The sequence below is a fragment of the Ylistrum balloti genome, unplaced genomic scaffold, assembly GCF_031769215.1.
Source record: "Ylistrum balloti isolate Yb309-2 unplaced genomic scaffold, AGI_CSIRO_Ybal_v1 Utg369690, whole genome shotgun sequence".
Classification (NCBI taxonomy): Eukaryota; Metazoa; Mollusca; class Bivalvia; order Pectinida; family Pectinidae; genus Ylistrum; species Ylistrum balloti.
In genome coordinates, this window is record NW_026781926.1 from 545542 (window position 1) to 559959 (window position 14418).

The 14418-nt window shown below is 35.5% G+C and overlaps 1 protein-coding gene across 2 annotated transcripts in view; it reads right to left on the minus strand.

Moving 5' to 3' along the window:
• The window catches only part of LOC132565065 (uncharacterized), a 17259-nt gene continuing 2841 nt past the window's right edge, over positions 1-14418 (minus strand). For both annotated transcript variants that reach the window (XM_060229670.1, XM_060229671.1), the window contains exon 2: positions 1-9095. In XM_060229670.1, coding sequence (XP_060085653.1) covers positions 4724-8932 — 4209 coding nt within the window. In that variant the 5' untranslated portion in view covers positions 8933-9095 and the 3' untranslated portion in view covers positions 1-4723. The remainder of the gene's footprint in view (positions 9096-14418) is intronic.

Genomic DNA, 14418 nt, shown 5'->3' on the forward strand with positions numbered 1-14418 from the left:
TTCTGAAGGACAACCTTTGAATTTTTATTGCAAAAAAAAAATTCTAATGACAGTGTAGAAGAGGGAAAATCACTCCACTATACAGAAAAACAGAATATCAACATAGCTGACAAAAGAACACACATGCCATTAGAAAAAATCAACATTAGACACCCGTGCTTCGGGGTCAATAAATAAGACGTAATACGAGACCACATGTGGTGGAATTATGGGGTGAGTGCAGAAGACTCTTGTTGGCGTGTACAATAAATTAGTTTAAAATTTATGCAAGAACTCGCAACAAAATCTGTCAAAAACTCAAAGAAACAAAGACTGATAACCATTATGCTTTCAACACCGATTGTCACTGTTAGACAACACTCTTTATAACCATCTTAAGAAGTTTATTGTTCTGACTACACGAGGACATACAGGAATACAGTCTATTTCACTACTGTTTCTATACAGTTAACTTTGATAAAACTCCCTGAATTTGTCAAATACAGATTAATAATTGGTATATTTGTCCTGTCGCATGTAACTTGTTATTTTCAGCCTTAAGTTGTAGTACTATATATATATATTTTGATAAATTTTTGACATACAGTGCAATGATGATATACCCTCTTTGATATTAAATTATGCTTTGCTCAACAAAATTACAAAAAGACAGTGATGCCCTGGGTTGAGGGTTAAACCATAGTAAAACAACATCTTACATTGGTTTTTTGTTTTTTGTAATAAACTTGTCACAAACACATACGACTACAATACCAAACATACATTAGTTATTGTGTATGACCAGGTGCTAGCCACTGCCACCTTCGTCCTAGAATCATTAGAGTAAAATACATAGCGATCAAAGACATATTTTCCCCCGCTATCTAAATAGTACTAACACTGTGCTAGGACTCTTGTCAGAGTTCTGGAATGTAACCATAGTTTACTATTTATGTTCCCCTTAACATCTAATGCTGACACTGATCAGCACCCTGTCGTACACCAGAAACATTTCTATGACTGGCCATGACGATGGGCAGCACCCTGTCATACACCACAAACGTCTCTACAAATGGACACCAATAAATACACTAACATCTACAACAGTTAATAGAGTATAGTTTTCATTGACACATATTAAATACTGTTCGTGTAAAGACCAAAATATAATTACGTTTCTTCTGAATACACAGAATAAATATTTGACTATATAAAGTGAGGTAGTGGTGAAGGATGGCACTCCCTGTCCCCCTAGGGCATCAGAAGTGACCGGCCCCGCCCTGCCCGGCCCGACCGGTCACACACATATAAACACTTTGACTAGCTTTCTCACCATCACCCGGTAGTGTGGGCAGTAGGCAGTCACATACCACATCCATGTTAAACCATACATCAATCTGTTTTACAAGTATGGTCAACATATTAAGAAAATGTTCCTTTAAATATTTTCCTATACATTTTTTTATTATCTCAAATATAGTAACCTAAACTGAACAAAAATAATTGTGGTTATGACAGTATTACAAATAAAAAAATCTGACAAATATCAATATTTAGGAGTCACTTGTGTGATATATAGACGGAGATTTTACTAATCAACTAGACTATATATAGTTAATAAAATGCAGATGGAAATTGTGTTGGATGAGGTCCGTTTGTCTAGTTTTGGTAACTTTGGTAAGCTGACCGAAGTGGTCAGGAAAGACTAGAATATATATACTTGCATCATTAAATGGCAGAGTAGAAGCTTATATGTTCACATTTACATCAACTGGCTTGTTCGACAAAAATTATAATAAAATAGTCTGTACAAGCTTTAGCTTGTTAATCATCCTTTCTCCCAAAGTTAATCTACATTATTATGACAACAAGTAACGTCAATGGTTTTAGTCGATAGTCTTTGAAATGGGTTCAAGAATTGAACTCTTGAAAAAGGTTAACTACTATGATAATCTCAAATGTTTTACACATTAAATAGTTACTGGTTTTTTTACCGTTTACGACATTTACCATAAAAACCCTGCTAAAATGGTTATCTGTTGAGTAAGTACAGTATAGTTGAGAGCTAAGCTGCACCACAAGTGTAAACATTGCACCAATTCCCAATAATATCTATGTTACACGCTCATGCACATACCCACATATTGCACTCATATATATATAAACATGCATACATCTATAACTATGAAATCACACAATAAATATTTATATGTAGAGAAATATACACACACACATACACACCCAAAATCAATAAAAACTCTAAATACTGTGAACACAGAAGCTCCTAGTCTGCCATTGTATAATTATCATCAATATATCTAACATGAGAAGAAAAATCACTTTCTTATGCGATTAGAGAGAAAAAAAAAAAAAAACTCAAATATTAACTGTCCTATGCCACCACACCTGGTAGATCATATATATATAATCATATATATAATAGCTATAGTACAATATATTCACATATACAGGCAGTAACTGTCCAATTTTCATAATATTCAAACAGGATTATATAAGTTAAGCCAGGAAAAACAAGAGCCTCACAAATTGGCATATCAAAAATAGAGTTAATCACGTCATCCGCATGCGTGGCCAACAGATACAACCTGTTGACCATGGAACTCTCTAGGAATGAGGAGAAAAAGGGAAGGGGTTCAAACAACCAATCAAAAAACACACACATGGAAAAAGTGTCATCATACAATTTGTTGCTATTTTTACAATTTGTGATTGTGTTCACACAGACACAATGCTGTCAGTTAGTTGTGAGTACCAAACTGGTCAAATAGACAATTCTGAATCCCATGGTAACCTTTCAGTCAAGACCAAGGGTCATTTCAAGGGCATTACCATGACGACCATAATCACCAAGATAAAAACCCAAGGAAACAACTCTTCCAAAGATCTATATATATATAAATAGTATCCATCAAGTACTATAGCAACAAAATCATTAATCATATATTTATACATATATTATAATTGCACAAAAAGTGAATATTGCATGGTTTAAGACTCTGACATTGCAAGCCCAGTTTGAGATTTGAGTTAATAGAAAATGACCCGTATTATATAATAAGGCAGTGCTCCATATAGATACATTCTTGTTACATGTCAAGCTCAAGTCTGTAACTTGCAATAGCAGATGGTCATCATCATCATCACATCACAGCCATACTTTAGGGGATACCTATCTCTAGCTAAACACTATACTTGTAAGGAAAAATATACTACATATTAATATTTACATCAGGAACACTAACATTGGTATACGAAACTTAATTTTCTATACATGGAAAATAGTGATAACCATTGCTTAACTTAAATAAAAGGTCAATAATTGAAAATCCAATATTTTTTCTGTCTTGATTTTCTATTAAGCACAGAAAAAATCCCATAAAAGCTTTTCCATAATAATTCAATCATATTGTAGGTTTCCATGACGACAATCAGCTAGATTTCATCAGCTATCTAATTCCGTTGGATGGTCATAAAATTCTAACATGAAATCAAAACGATGTCTTGACTTGTGTAGATGTTAAATTAGAAAACAAGTATATTAAGGTCAAAATTGGTAGTGGATCCTTATAATAGAAGCAATGCAGGAGAAAAAAAGAGAAAAGCTACTGAATGTTGAAATTGACTAGGATAAATACACGATGTAGATAGCATGTTCACATTTACATGGACGTGTAGTGTCTAATGCTTGGTAAACTGACTACAGAGCAGCATTTGATCATTACATGTACATATATCAGTAAACAGTATAAACATACTCATAAGCACATTAGGAAACAAATCACCTGTTACCATGAGATTCAAAAATACACTATTTTTCACAAAAACAAATTTCAAACATAATAAGTGAGGCTGACACCGTAACCAGTAAATAATTGGTCAGACCGTGCAGCATCCAGACCATGGCAAGCTTGGAGGAAAACCCACACAAACCATGATATTTTACATATGTAGTTCTATGGTTAGGCAAATATTTCAACCAAATGAAAAACAATTCTAAGAAAAACAATCCTGTTCTATGTCATCATCCACACACACAGCACATCAAACCTGTCATATAGAAATCACAAAGAGTTTACACCCCAAAAACAAACAAAATCTCATCTCTATAAATAAAATAACAAGTTACTAATAGCCAAATAATATATACTTTTAACTATCATTGTCTTAAACTGATCAATTAAATAAATGCAATGAACCTTAATATATTAATTTGTTGGGTTAAAGGTCAAGATTGTGCTTAAATTACAAAAAATAATATATATATGGGGCAAGATTTTTCATTTCACTGAAAGGAATTATTGATCATTAAGATTGATATGTTCAATCTTAAGAAAATTTGAACAAAAAAAAATGGAAACTACAAAACCATCCATAGCAACAAATATACTAATGGAGTGTTACAATTGAACCAATGCGTAATACTGAGATTCTGGGCAGACAGAATTAGCTAGCTTCTACCTAAGTTCCTGAAAATTAGCTGCTGCCTTGAAACAAACAGAAAGTTATAACTAAGTAGACGGTCTGCTGACCGCCACCACAACACATGGTATGGAACACAGGAAATCACACAACTAGAACCGAGTATCTCAGTCAACTGATTGCACATAACCATTTTCATAAACACACAGTTCTGTAATAATAATTGTAATAAATAAGAGTTTGACATCCCTATGATACACCGTGAATACCTGAACACATGACCAGTTCCCTTTGCTTCCCCTACTCACTGCTCCATAGGGGTGAGGAGAAAGGTAACGGTAACCGGGGCACTAAGCCGTCTCTTCACTGGAATCTTCACCACAGAGGTGAGAAAGTCACTCTGAGAGGAGCAGTCCTCCAGATGGAATGACTGCTGATCGTCGCTAGACATATCTTCCTGGAGGTCTTCAACAGCTTGGGCATGGAGACTACCTTGCTGGCGTACAATATTCCCTGAATCATCGTCGTCCATGCTCAAGCCATTGTTATTGACCACTGACGACATGACATGCCTCTTGGTATGGACACGGGCCATATGATGTTGGAGCTGTTTAGAGAATCCAGTTGAAAAGTTACACAAATTGCACGACAGTCGTTTGGTTGACTTTCTGTTATTGACTTTAAATGTCCTTTTACGAATGTGCTCCTCCCTTATGTGGTGATGGCAGAGGATTGGAGACGGGAAGCTTCGCTTACAAGTTATGCATCTGTAAGTTTTGATGTCTCCCACAGTTTTACGAACAATGAGTCCGTGACTGCGCTGTCTGACCTGCATGTTTTCCTTATTTATAATTTGATGTACTTTCACCTCATGGGAACACACATTATTTAACCATTTGCTTTTGTAATCACAAATGGAGCATGTGTAAAGTCTCTGCTTGATTTTGGTGCTGAATCTACGCTTCAAGGAAAACTTTGGACCAGTTAGGTACCTCTTGGGGAGAGGCATTGGTGCATTCTCGAATGGAGTCTCAGGTGGTGATGGTGGTGATGGTGATTGCTGGGATGTATTCAGACTAACCTGTGCATTATGCTCCTGGATCATGTGAAGATGCATGGACAGCTCACTTGGAAAGACAGCATCACATAGTCGGCATGTTCTCTGCTCCATACTCATATCAAAGCCTGTCATCAAATTTTTTCTGGCTCCCATTGGCATCCCGGGAATCATACCAGCATGGTCCTTCATTATGTGAGCTTTCAACCATTTGCTGCTTTTAAATCGACGATCACACAGATAACAAACTTCACTGTAGTGATTGAAATAGCGACTTGCCATGGCTTCATCTTCCATTTTCCTCAAAAGATTTCTGGCTGGTGCATCATGCATTTTTTGTTTTAAGCGCTCTTCATTCATTCGCAACATGTTGCTGTCAAGTCTCACTCCGAGAGGACTACCATTGTTCCTATCGCGAATGCTGAGATCAGTAGGCAAGGATGAGTTACTTGATGTTTCCACATCTGAGGTAGTTGGGGAATTATTCAAACTTGGTGACAATGAACTTTCACTAGGCAAGATACCATGCTTGTTAAGTTTGTGAGTACGAAGAAAATATTTGTTGCAAACTTCCTTGTTGCATATGTCACAACTAACACGTGAAGAATTCACAGGCTCTTTCCATCTCCAGGTGTGCTTTTCATAGCCACTCTTGCCTTTTTGGTTCCCACTCATGCTTAGGTTTAATGGTTTGTTGTTGTTTGGATTGTTAATGATGTTGTTGTTGTTGTTCATCATCGTGTTCATGTTGTTGCTCATGATGTTGTTCATATTGTTGTTCATACTGTTGCTCATACTTATGTTATTGTTTACATTGTTGGAGTTGTTGTTGTTGTTGTTGTTGATGATGTTATTGTTCTTCATGAAGTTGGCAAGAGAAAATTTTTCCATCTCTGGAGATTCTGATTTTTCACTTCGAATGCCATGAATGTTGAGGCGATGAGTCCTCAAAAAGTACTTACTACAAAATTCCTTTTTGCAGATTTCACAATAAGCTTCGGGATCAATGCCCATCTTGACAAGCTCATCATGGGAAGGTTTTTCTAGGACTGCACTTGGCGAGAGGTCTGTGGGAACCTCGCTAGCTTTAGGAAGAACTGGAAGTGGCAGGGAGGATGGCAGCTGTGGACTGTGGAGGGAGAAGTCCTTTGGTTCAGACTTGACTGGGGGGACATGATGAGGTCTCTCTGATCTCATCTTTGGTGCTATTGGCTTTCCATTTTTGATTGTCTCAAAATCTCCAACAAACATCCTTTTGTTTGCTTTGTCTTGTTTTTCTGTGTTGGGAGTTCCAACTCCATGCACCTTATACTTATGCACCTTAAGGAAGTATTTATTGCACAACTCCTTATTACAGATATCACAGGTTACACGATCTGCAAGTTTTGCAGCAACCATATTTCCAAACATGGTTGTCATGCCATTTTCTGGAACCTTATTTTCCACATGAGGTTCCTCCATCATCCTTGATCCTGGAGATATCTTGGCCATAGCTTCCTCTTTCTCACGCATAGAATTCACATTTCTCATAAATTCTTCTGTAAGAGAACCCTCCAATCCTTCATGAAGCATTCCATGAACCTGGATCCTATGAATACGGTAAGTGTATTTACTGGCAAATTCTTGGTTGCATAAGTTGCAATAGGTGACATAGTTATCTTGGCTAGCTGAGCTAGTGACTAGAGAGGTTCCAGGTTTGGGACTGGACTCAGGTTTAACATACATTTTGCTGAGTTCTGTATTAGAGTAAGATACTGGGGTTTCTGAGGTAATTGCGGTTGAGTCAATTGAAGAAGCAGGTTTGAATGGCGTTCCTGGGAGTCCAACAGATCCAATAGGCACACCTAGAGGAAACTCATCCAAATACATTCCATGCTTGTTGGCTTTGTGTACTTTGAGAAAGTATTTGTTACAAAATTCTTTTCTACACAATTCACAGTAAGCTTCTGTATTGAGAACTCCCATTCCACTATTCATTTCTCTACCCATTCCACGCATTGGATCGCTAGGTGTGCTTGGTAAGCTAGCTGAAGTTGTGGTTGTTGTGGAAGATTCTGGGCTACTTGCAGGCATTGGAAGAGGTTGTGACATTCCAGGTGGTGTTGGAAGCTGGCTGTGCGGTGGCATCAGTGATCCTGCGGGTATCAGCATGGGGGCCATGAACGGATTCAAAACCATGACACCAGGCATGTTGGGCAAACCTGCCATGTTGGCCATTGAATGAGGTATCATTGGTGGGGCTATTGAAGTAGCAGAGGCCACAGCTGATGAGGTGATTGCATCAAGTTGTGCTTGCAAGTCTTTAGATCGACCTCCACCACGCTTTCCAGTAGATGATCCTTCTGGTGGAGCAATTCCATGCACATCCTGCTTGTGCTTTTTGAGGTAGTACTTGTTACAGAAATGTTTCTGACAGAGCTCACAAAAGTCTTCCATGTCCTTGCCAACTTTTCCACTATTGCTACTACTGCCAGTACTGTTTCCGCTAGACACTGGAGCACTTTCCTGCTCTGGCTTAGGTGGCTTTGCAGGTTCGGCTGGTTTTGGTGGTTTAGGTTCTGAGGCAGGTAAACTTTGAATGAAGTCCATGACCTTGAAAGATGAGGCAGATGATGGAGGCAGTGTAGGAGGAGGAGGAGGGAGAACTGGCTGAGGAGGACTAAGCTCCTGAGGTAGTGACATACTTGGTGGTAATGTATTCATAGAAAATGGTGATGATGCCGGGTCGAAAATACCATGTTTGTTAGCTTTGTGAGTCTTAAGAAAGTACTTATTACAGAATTCACGATCACATATTTCACAATAGGCATCCTGATGGAAAATGCGACCAGAACCATTCAATTTACGTCCTTCCTCATTTGGATCTGTATATTTTTGTGAAGAATCATCAGAATTAGCATTTTGCTCTGATAATTCGCTTCCATTTTCCTCTCCGTTAGGATCAAACTGATTTCCTTGATACAATTCACTACCAAGCTGGTGGTATTTTGTTGGGAATGAGTCTCTCATTGCTTCCATGTCAGGAAAAATAGGAGGACATTTCTCCTCACTGATCTGTTGAAGATGATGATATTTTGATGGGAATTCTTTCAGAGAGTCCATCTCCTTAGCAACAGGTGTTGGCTGTTTTCCTTCCAGAGGACTACTTAGTTCTCTGTCTGAGGGAGGCATTTGTTGCCCCACAGGGCTTCCTTGTTCCAAGTTCATAGCCCTTTGGTCCTCCTCCATGGGTCCCTCTGAGTCCAGCCCAGGACTGCCTGCTCCATTGACAAACTCTTCCTGAACCTCAGGCGGTTTCTGCTGTGGGAAGGCTGCCCCTGGATCAGCCCCTCCCTCACTATCCGCGCTGTATGATACCCGTATAGGTTTGCTTTGTTTTCGACGACTTGACTTCATTTTGTCAAAGGCAAATGTCTCCATGGCAAGCATTTGTGCGGCAGTGGTTGGCAGAAACATTAAAATGGTTGGGTGGTAATTCTAGGTTACGTTTTTTACTTCTTGGTTGAGGTGTTATGTCACCCCTGTATAAAGTTCCCTTTGGCGAGTATAAAGTTTTCAGTTTCTGGGAACTTTCATCATTGGTTTAGTTTGGTTGGAATCCAAGTCCTCTTATGTTAGCCTGCAAAATATGAAGAAAACCGAACATAAGTTATCTTCTTCAAAACACAAATAAAATCATTACTTTTTGAGTGAGCTTTTTTCCTTAAAAAAAACTTCCAATCACAGGGAAAAAATAAAAATCACATTTTGGTTTAGAATGTGAGCTTTGTCCGAATTTAATTTACAGAAATTTTTGACAAGTCAGTCCAGAAAATGTTCTTTTCATGTATAGTTGCAACAGATATTTGTAAAGTGACAAAAACAATTCTACACAAGGTTATGATTTATGAAACATGTCACATTTTTTATAAGGTTACCAGAAGTGACTCACTAAAATAAAAAAAAGATTCATTTCATTAATCTTATGAATGGAAGAATTACTCCTAGTATATATACACCTAGATTAATTGCCCACTCCCCCCACCTTTTTTTTATTTGTTATAAACAATAGAATTAATATCTGAGGTTAAAGACCTAGATACATATGTATGTATATAGCATACTAATGTTGTACATACACATTATTAAAAACTTCACATATATATTAAACCTATTATCCTAATCCATCAAAATATTGAAATAAAAAGTGACAGTGAGAAATGAATTTACATTGTAACAGAAAGAAACAATATCTTAGCATCAAAACAATATGAAATCTATTTCTGAATCATTAAAAACAGAAAAACCTATCATGTTGACAATTTCATATTCAAAGTAGGGAAATTACACTGCTGAAATAAAAGTTTAAATTCAATTAGAACTATACAAAATGTACAATAACAAATGTATAAGTGGTGACAGGCATGTTTGTCTACAAGCTTCTCCACAAAGGCACACTTACCCCTTCTCATTCAAACATGTACACAACCAGGGATATTTATTCCAACTAAGTTAAAACTGACCAACCCTGGCCTATTATAGTGAGTGTCCAGAATTTGACATTTATTTGTAACACCATACCGCCTTGACCAATAGTAAACCCAGCCCATCAATAATTCAATGGTATTACTTCAATCCTCAATTAACATTATTCTGTACATTGTAACTATATCAAACTTGAGAGTTAATTACTCACTGGTAGCTACCCAGTTTTCATGGTTCTCAAATTAGCAACTGTCTATCCAATATGTCTGGTAATATTAACACCTAACCAATGTGATAATAGGAAGCCGCTGACCATTGGTCAAATCATTGAATTTGAGAGTAAAACCAACAGATATCCTTTTGTGTAGATCTGTACAGTATAAATTGAAATAAAGCAGTGATTCCACACAATAATGAAAGGTGATAGCAGCACATAAGAGAAAAACAAATTTATTGAATGTATGTGCACACTAATGGGAACAGAGGCAAGATTATTTTTGCCTTAATGATATGTGATTAGAGAAAATATCACACCTGACCATACAAACAATTACCAACTATGCAGGTGTACAGTCCTCAAATAATATGAAATACAATGACTGTGGACTCATCTTTCAGTTTCAGTCACAAATATCCAGATAAGTAACACTGTAGTTTGTCTATAAGGTTTTATATATAGCTCACAGAACTTGTACACAGAGAAAAGACTACAATAAAAGCTGGATAAGTGCCAATATATTCCACTACTTGGATTTCAATTTTCTATCAAGTGATGCTATTAATTTAATATAGAAAGTTCTCTAAATAATTAATCACTTTATATCAATTATTATATACAAAATATACTTATCTTTGTGTTTCAAAGGCCCAAGATAACAATATCTAAAATTATATTTGAAAATAATCACTTACAGTCTGAACAGTATAGGCTTTTTGTCCAAAAGAAATCTGTTTGTCAGATCATTAAAGTCTAGATGTAACTGAGATGAACTTGCATATATATTTTGTGGTATAAATACATTCCACAAGCATGTGTATGTACTGTGGAATAGAAAAGCTGGGTGAAGTTTGTAAGTCAAGGTTTTCAGTAGGTGTATTCTACCTGTGTACTTTCTATAGCTTCAGGTTATTTGGACAGACCCAAACCAATAATTATTAAACATTTTGAATCTGTTGCCTACTTCCCGGATAAAATTCAGAGTTGAAGTGATTGATGTGCAGATATGCCCCCTAAGGAAAGTTACAAGTAAAGGTGGCAAGTTTGATAGTTTATGTATCACTGTAATATTTTCAGAATGACACAGGTATATAGTCATCCATATCGTGATATAAATATTTGAATGAAATTTCAAGTATTTCATCCATCCACACAGCAACAGACAAACAATACTGTGAGGACACATTGATTTTCAATTAATCAACTGAGCCTCACTTCCTTACAAAACTTGTTCGTAAAACTGTATATTAGATGAAATTAGTTTGTATTAAAATTTAATCAAAAGCTGAAGACAAATAGGATCTACATCAGAGATAATTCACTCATAAAAATTATCAGGAGAGTGAGATCTATCTTTCATAGAAAAACATTACTACTGATGACCTTGAATATTATAATACCGTTTACCAATAAAAGTACTGAAAGGTTAACATTTTGAAATATCTAAGTCTGCTTTTCCCTCTGCCCAATTTTTAACAAATTATTCACAATGAAATTTACTTAATATGCTATAAGTTAAAATTGCGGTAAGATGATAAGATATATTCACCTATAGACTAGTAATTACAAATATAATTAAAAAACTAATGGATCAATATAGAGTCATTTACTTTAAATATTAAAGTACACTTTTTAATCACAAACTGAAATTAAATACTTCACATTTCATAAATAATGAATAATCCTTTAGTACCAAACGCTAATTGCATGTAATTAGTAACTTTTGTGATTGAAAAAACACAATGAAAGAGAATTACAAATTGATAGGGGAGAATAATATTTGGATATAATACTGTAGTGTGTTGGACGCAGCAGGCAACAGAGCTATGATGGATGGCCAATTCTCTCCCCTCCTCTAGTATTTCCTAGCCAGTCAATCAGACAGCTCCATTATCTAGTTTAAATAAATTGCCTTTATCTTAATGTAATTTCAAATAATAACCCCTCATTATCATGAAAATATTATTCTGCTTTTCTTCTTTCCAAGTTGTTAAGTTTAATTATTCTATATTTTGATATTGTATTATACTTTTTACTTGTCAGGTTTTTTCTTTTTGATGTTATTTTCTTGTTTAAGTTTCAATTAGCTAAGACATGCTTTTTTTCTCTCTTTAAAAAATATTGAAATTTAAATAAAAAAAGCTCTCTACTCTTCATATTTTAAAAGATCAATAGAAATCTTTATTCCAAATGGTAGTTATACAAATATATAGCTTATATCATGTCAATGTTTCAGATATAAATATATAGTTTTAATGTTGTTTTTTTTATTATCAACTTGCCTGTAAATGCACTCTGTAACTGCCAAGGTATGTTAATAGTTTTGTCTTGGTTTCCATTTATGTGATGCTGTGCCAACTCTGTTTAGCGAGTTATTTTTTGGTAGCCATGTATTCTTGTCTTTGTAAATCAGTAGGACTGAGTTACATCACATGTACTCATTAATTTTCTCTGATGTCTTTTTGAAGTTGCAAATAAAACATGATCCACATTAGCAATTTCAGTGCAAAGCCACGAATCCTCAACAATAATATTGAAACTATTATTTCCACCAAGTTTCAAAATCTTCACAAATTTGTCTTCAGAAACACATAAATCCAAATGATTACGTGCCTAATATATGTAAAATTATTTCATGCACACATCTTAAATATTTTTTCTTTGATGTGAATACATCAACCTTGTATCATGTCACTACATTCTCCATAAAACACAGCTTTTGTTTCATTAATCATTCCACCAAAAAACAGAAATTAAACCCTTGGAGACATGGGCTGCGTTTATGATGAGTGCTTGCTTTTGTGAGCCCTGTTTTAACAGACTTATACAAGTGATTGGGGTTTGGACTGGGTAAAATGCCACAATCATTAAGTACAGTACAATTTAATACACTTGACTTGTGCATAATCCTTTGTTAGATGTCAATAGTCACAAAAGCCTTATGTCCGATATCAAACCCTAGTAAAACAAGTGTTTCAGATCAATACACTATTAGTTTTCTTTTTTTAAGTATCACACAATGGTATAATATAAGCAACATGGGATAATCAGGTTTTTGACCTAACATACAGCTAATGATACATGATAAATTAGCTAATTTAATCCTTTAGTCAGTCGAAACAAATTTTAAAATTGACATAGTGACAGATTTAGCAATCTGCATGCATTCCCAAAATTAGCCTACATTTGTTACTCACACATAACATTCCTATTCCATGGATCACTTTTCATCTGAAAAACTTTTGCTAATTCATGTCAATGGAATTTGTTATGTTGTAAGACCTCTAATCACTACCAGGTCACATATCATTATTGATCATTGATCAGTATTCATCTTTTCAAACATTATACTTGTGTAAATACTTTCTTAGAAAATGCTTCATGTTTGAAGAAGTTTTTATCTTTCAGACCAAGTAAAATATTGATTACAAAATCAATATGAAATTTAAACAGAACAAAAGAGGTACATATCAATATCAAAGATTCAAATAAAATCATGTTATTCCGTCAATTTTTCAATCCTCAGCTTCAATCATTATTCAGCTATGGTCTTGTTTTGGACATCATGTTTTCTATCAGATCTATTCTGACTGGTCCGATCTAAACACGAACATGACAGTGACATTTACATATAAAGTTCCATCACAGAAATGGTCCAATTTTAGACATAAAACCAGATCAAAAAGGGTGGAAAATCATTAACTAGACGATAAAAGAAAAATTGATTCAAGTTTATATTCCGACAAGCCATTGTTAAAATTGATTTCATTGAAAAATCCAACAAATATATGAATCAACACTACTTTACCTTAGTGTCAGTACAGAAAAGCCTGCATCTTAATTACTCGGCCATGAATGAGAACTGATGATAATCTTTCATATGCCTAATTAGTCCAGGCAAGCACGTCATAAAATTCTGTTTCCATTACAGCCAGCCAACAGTTTCAAATGGTCTTCCTGTGGAGTGACCAACTCAATCCTGTATTTGCATAATGTTATGAGATAGCACAATTGGAAGTCATTTAATTATCGGTGGAATTTTATTTTACATTGGTCCCTTCAGACGGCTCATCCTATTGATTATCCTTCGACCTCTGTAAACCCTGGCCAGCCAATGCACATGTTAAGTTACATGTAGGTACGTGTGTGCATGCATGCGATTTATTTATGTTTGCCAGAAAAAAAAAAAAAAAAAAAGCCAGATACATCTGTCAAGCTATGCAGATTCTTCTATCATCTGCATTAGAAGTATTTCATACAA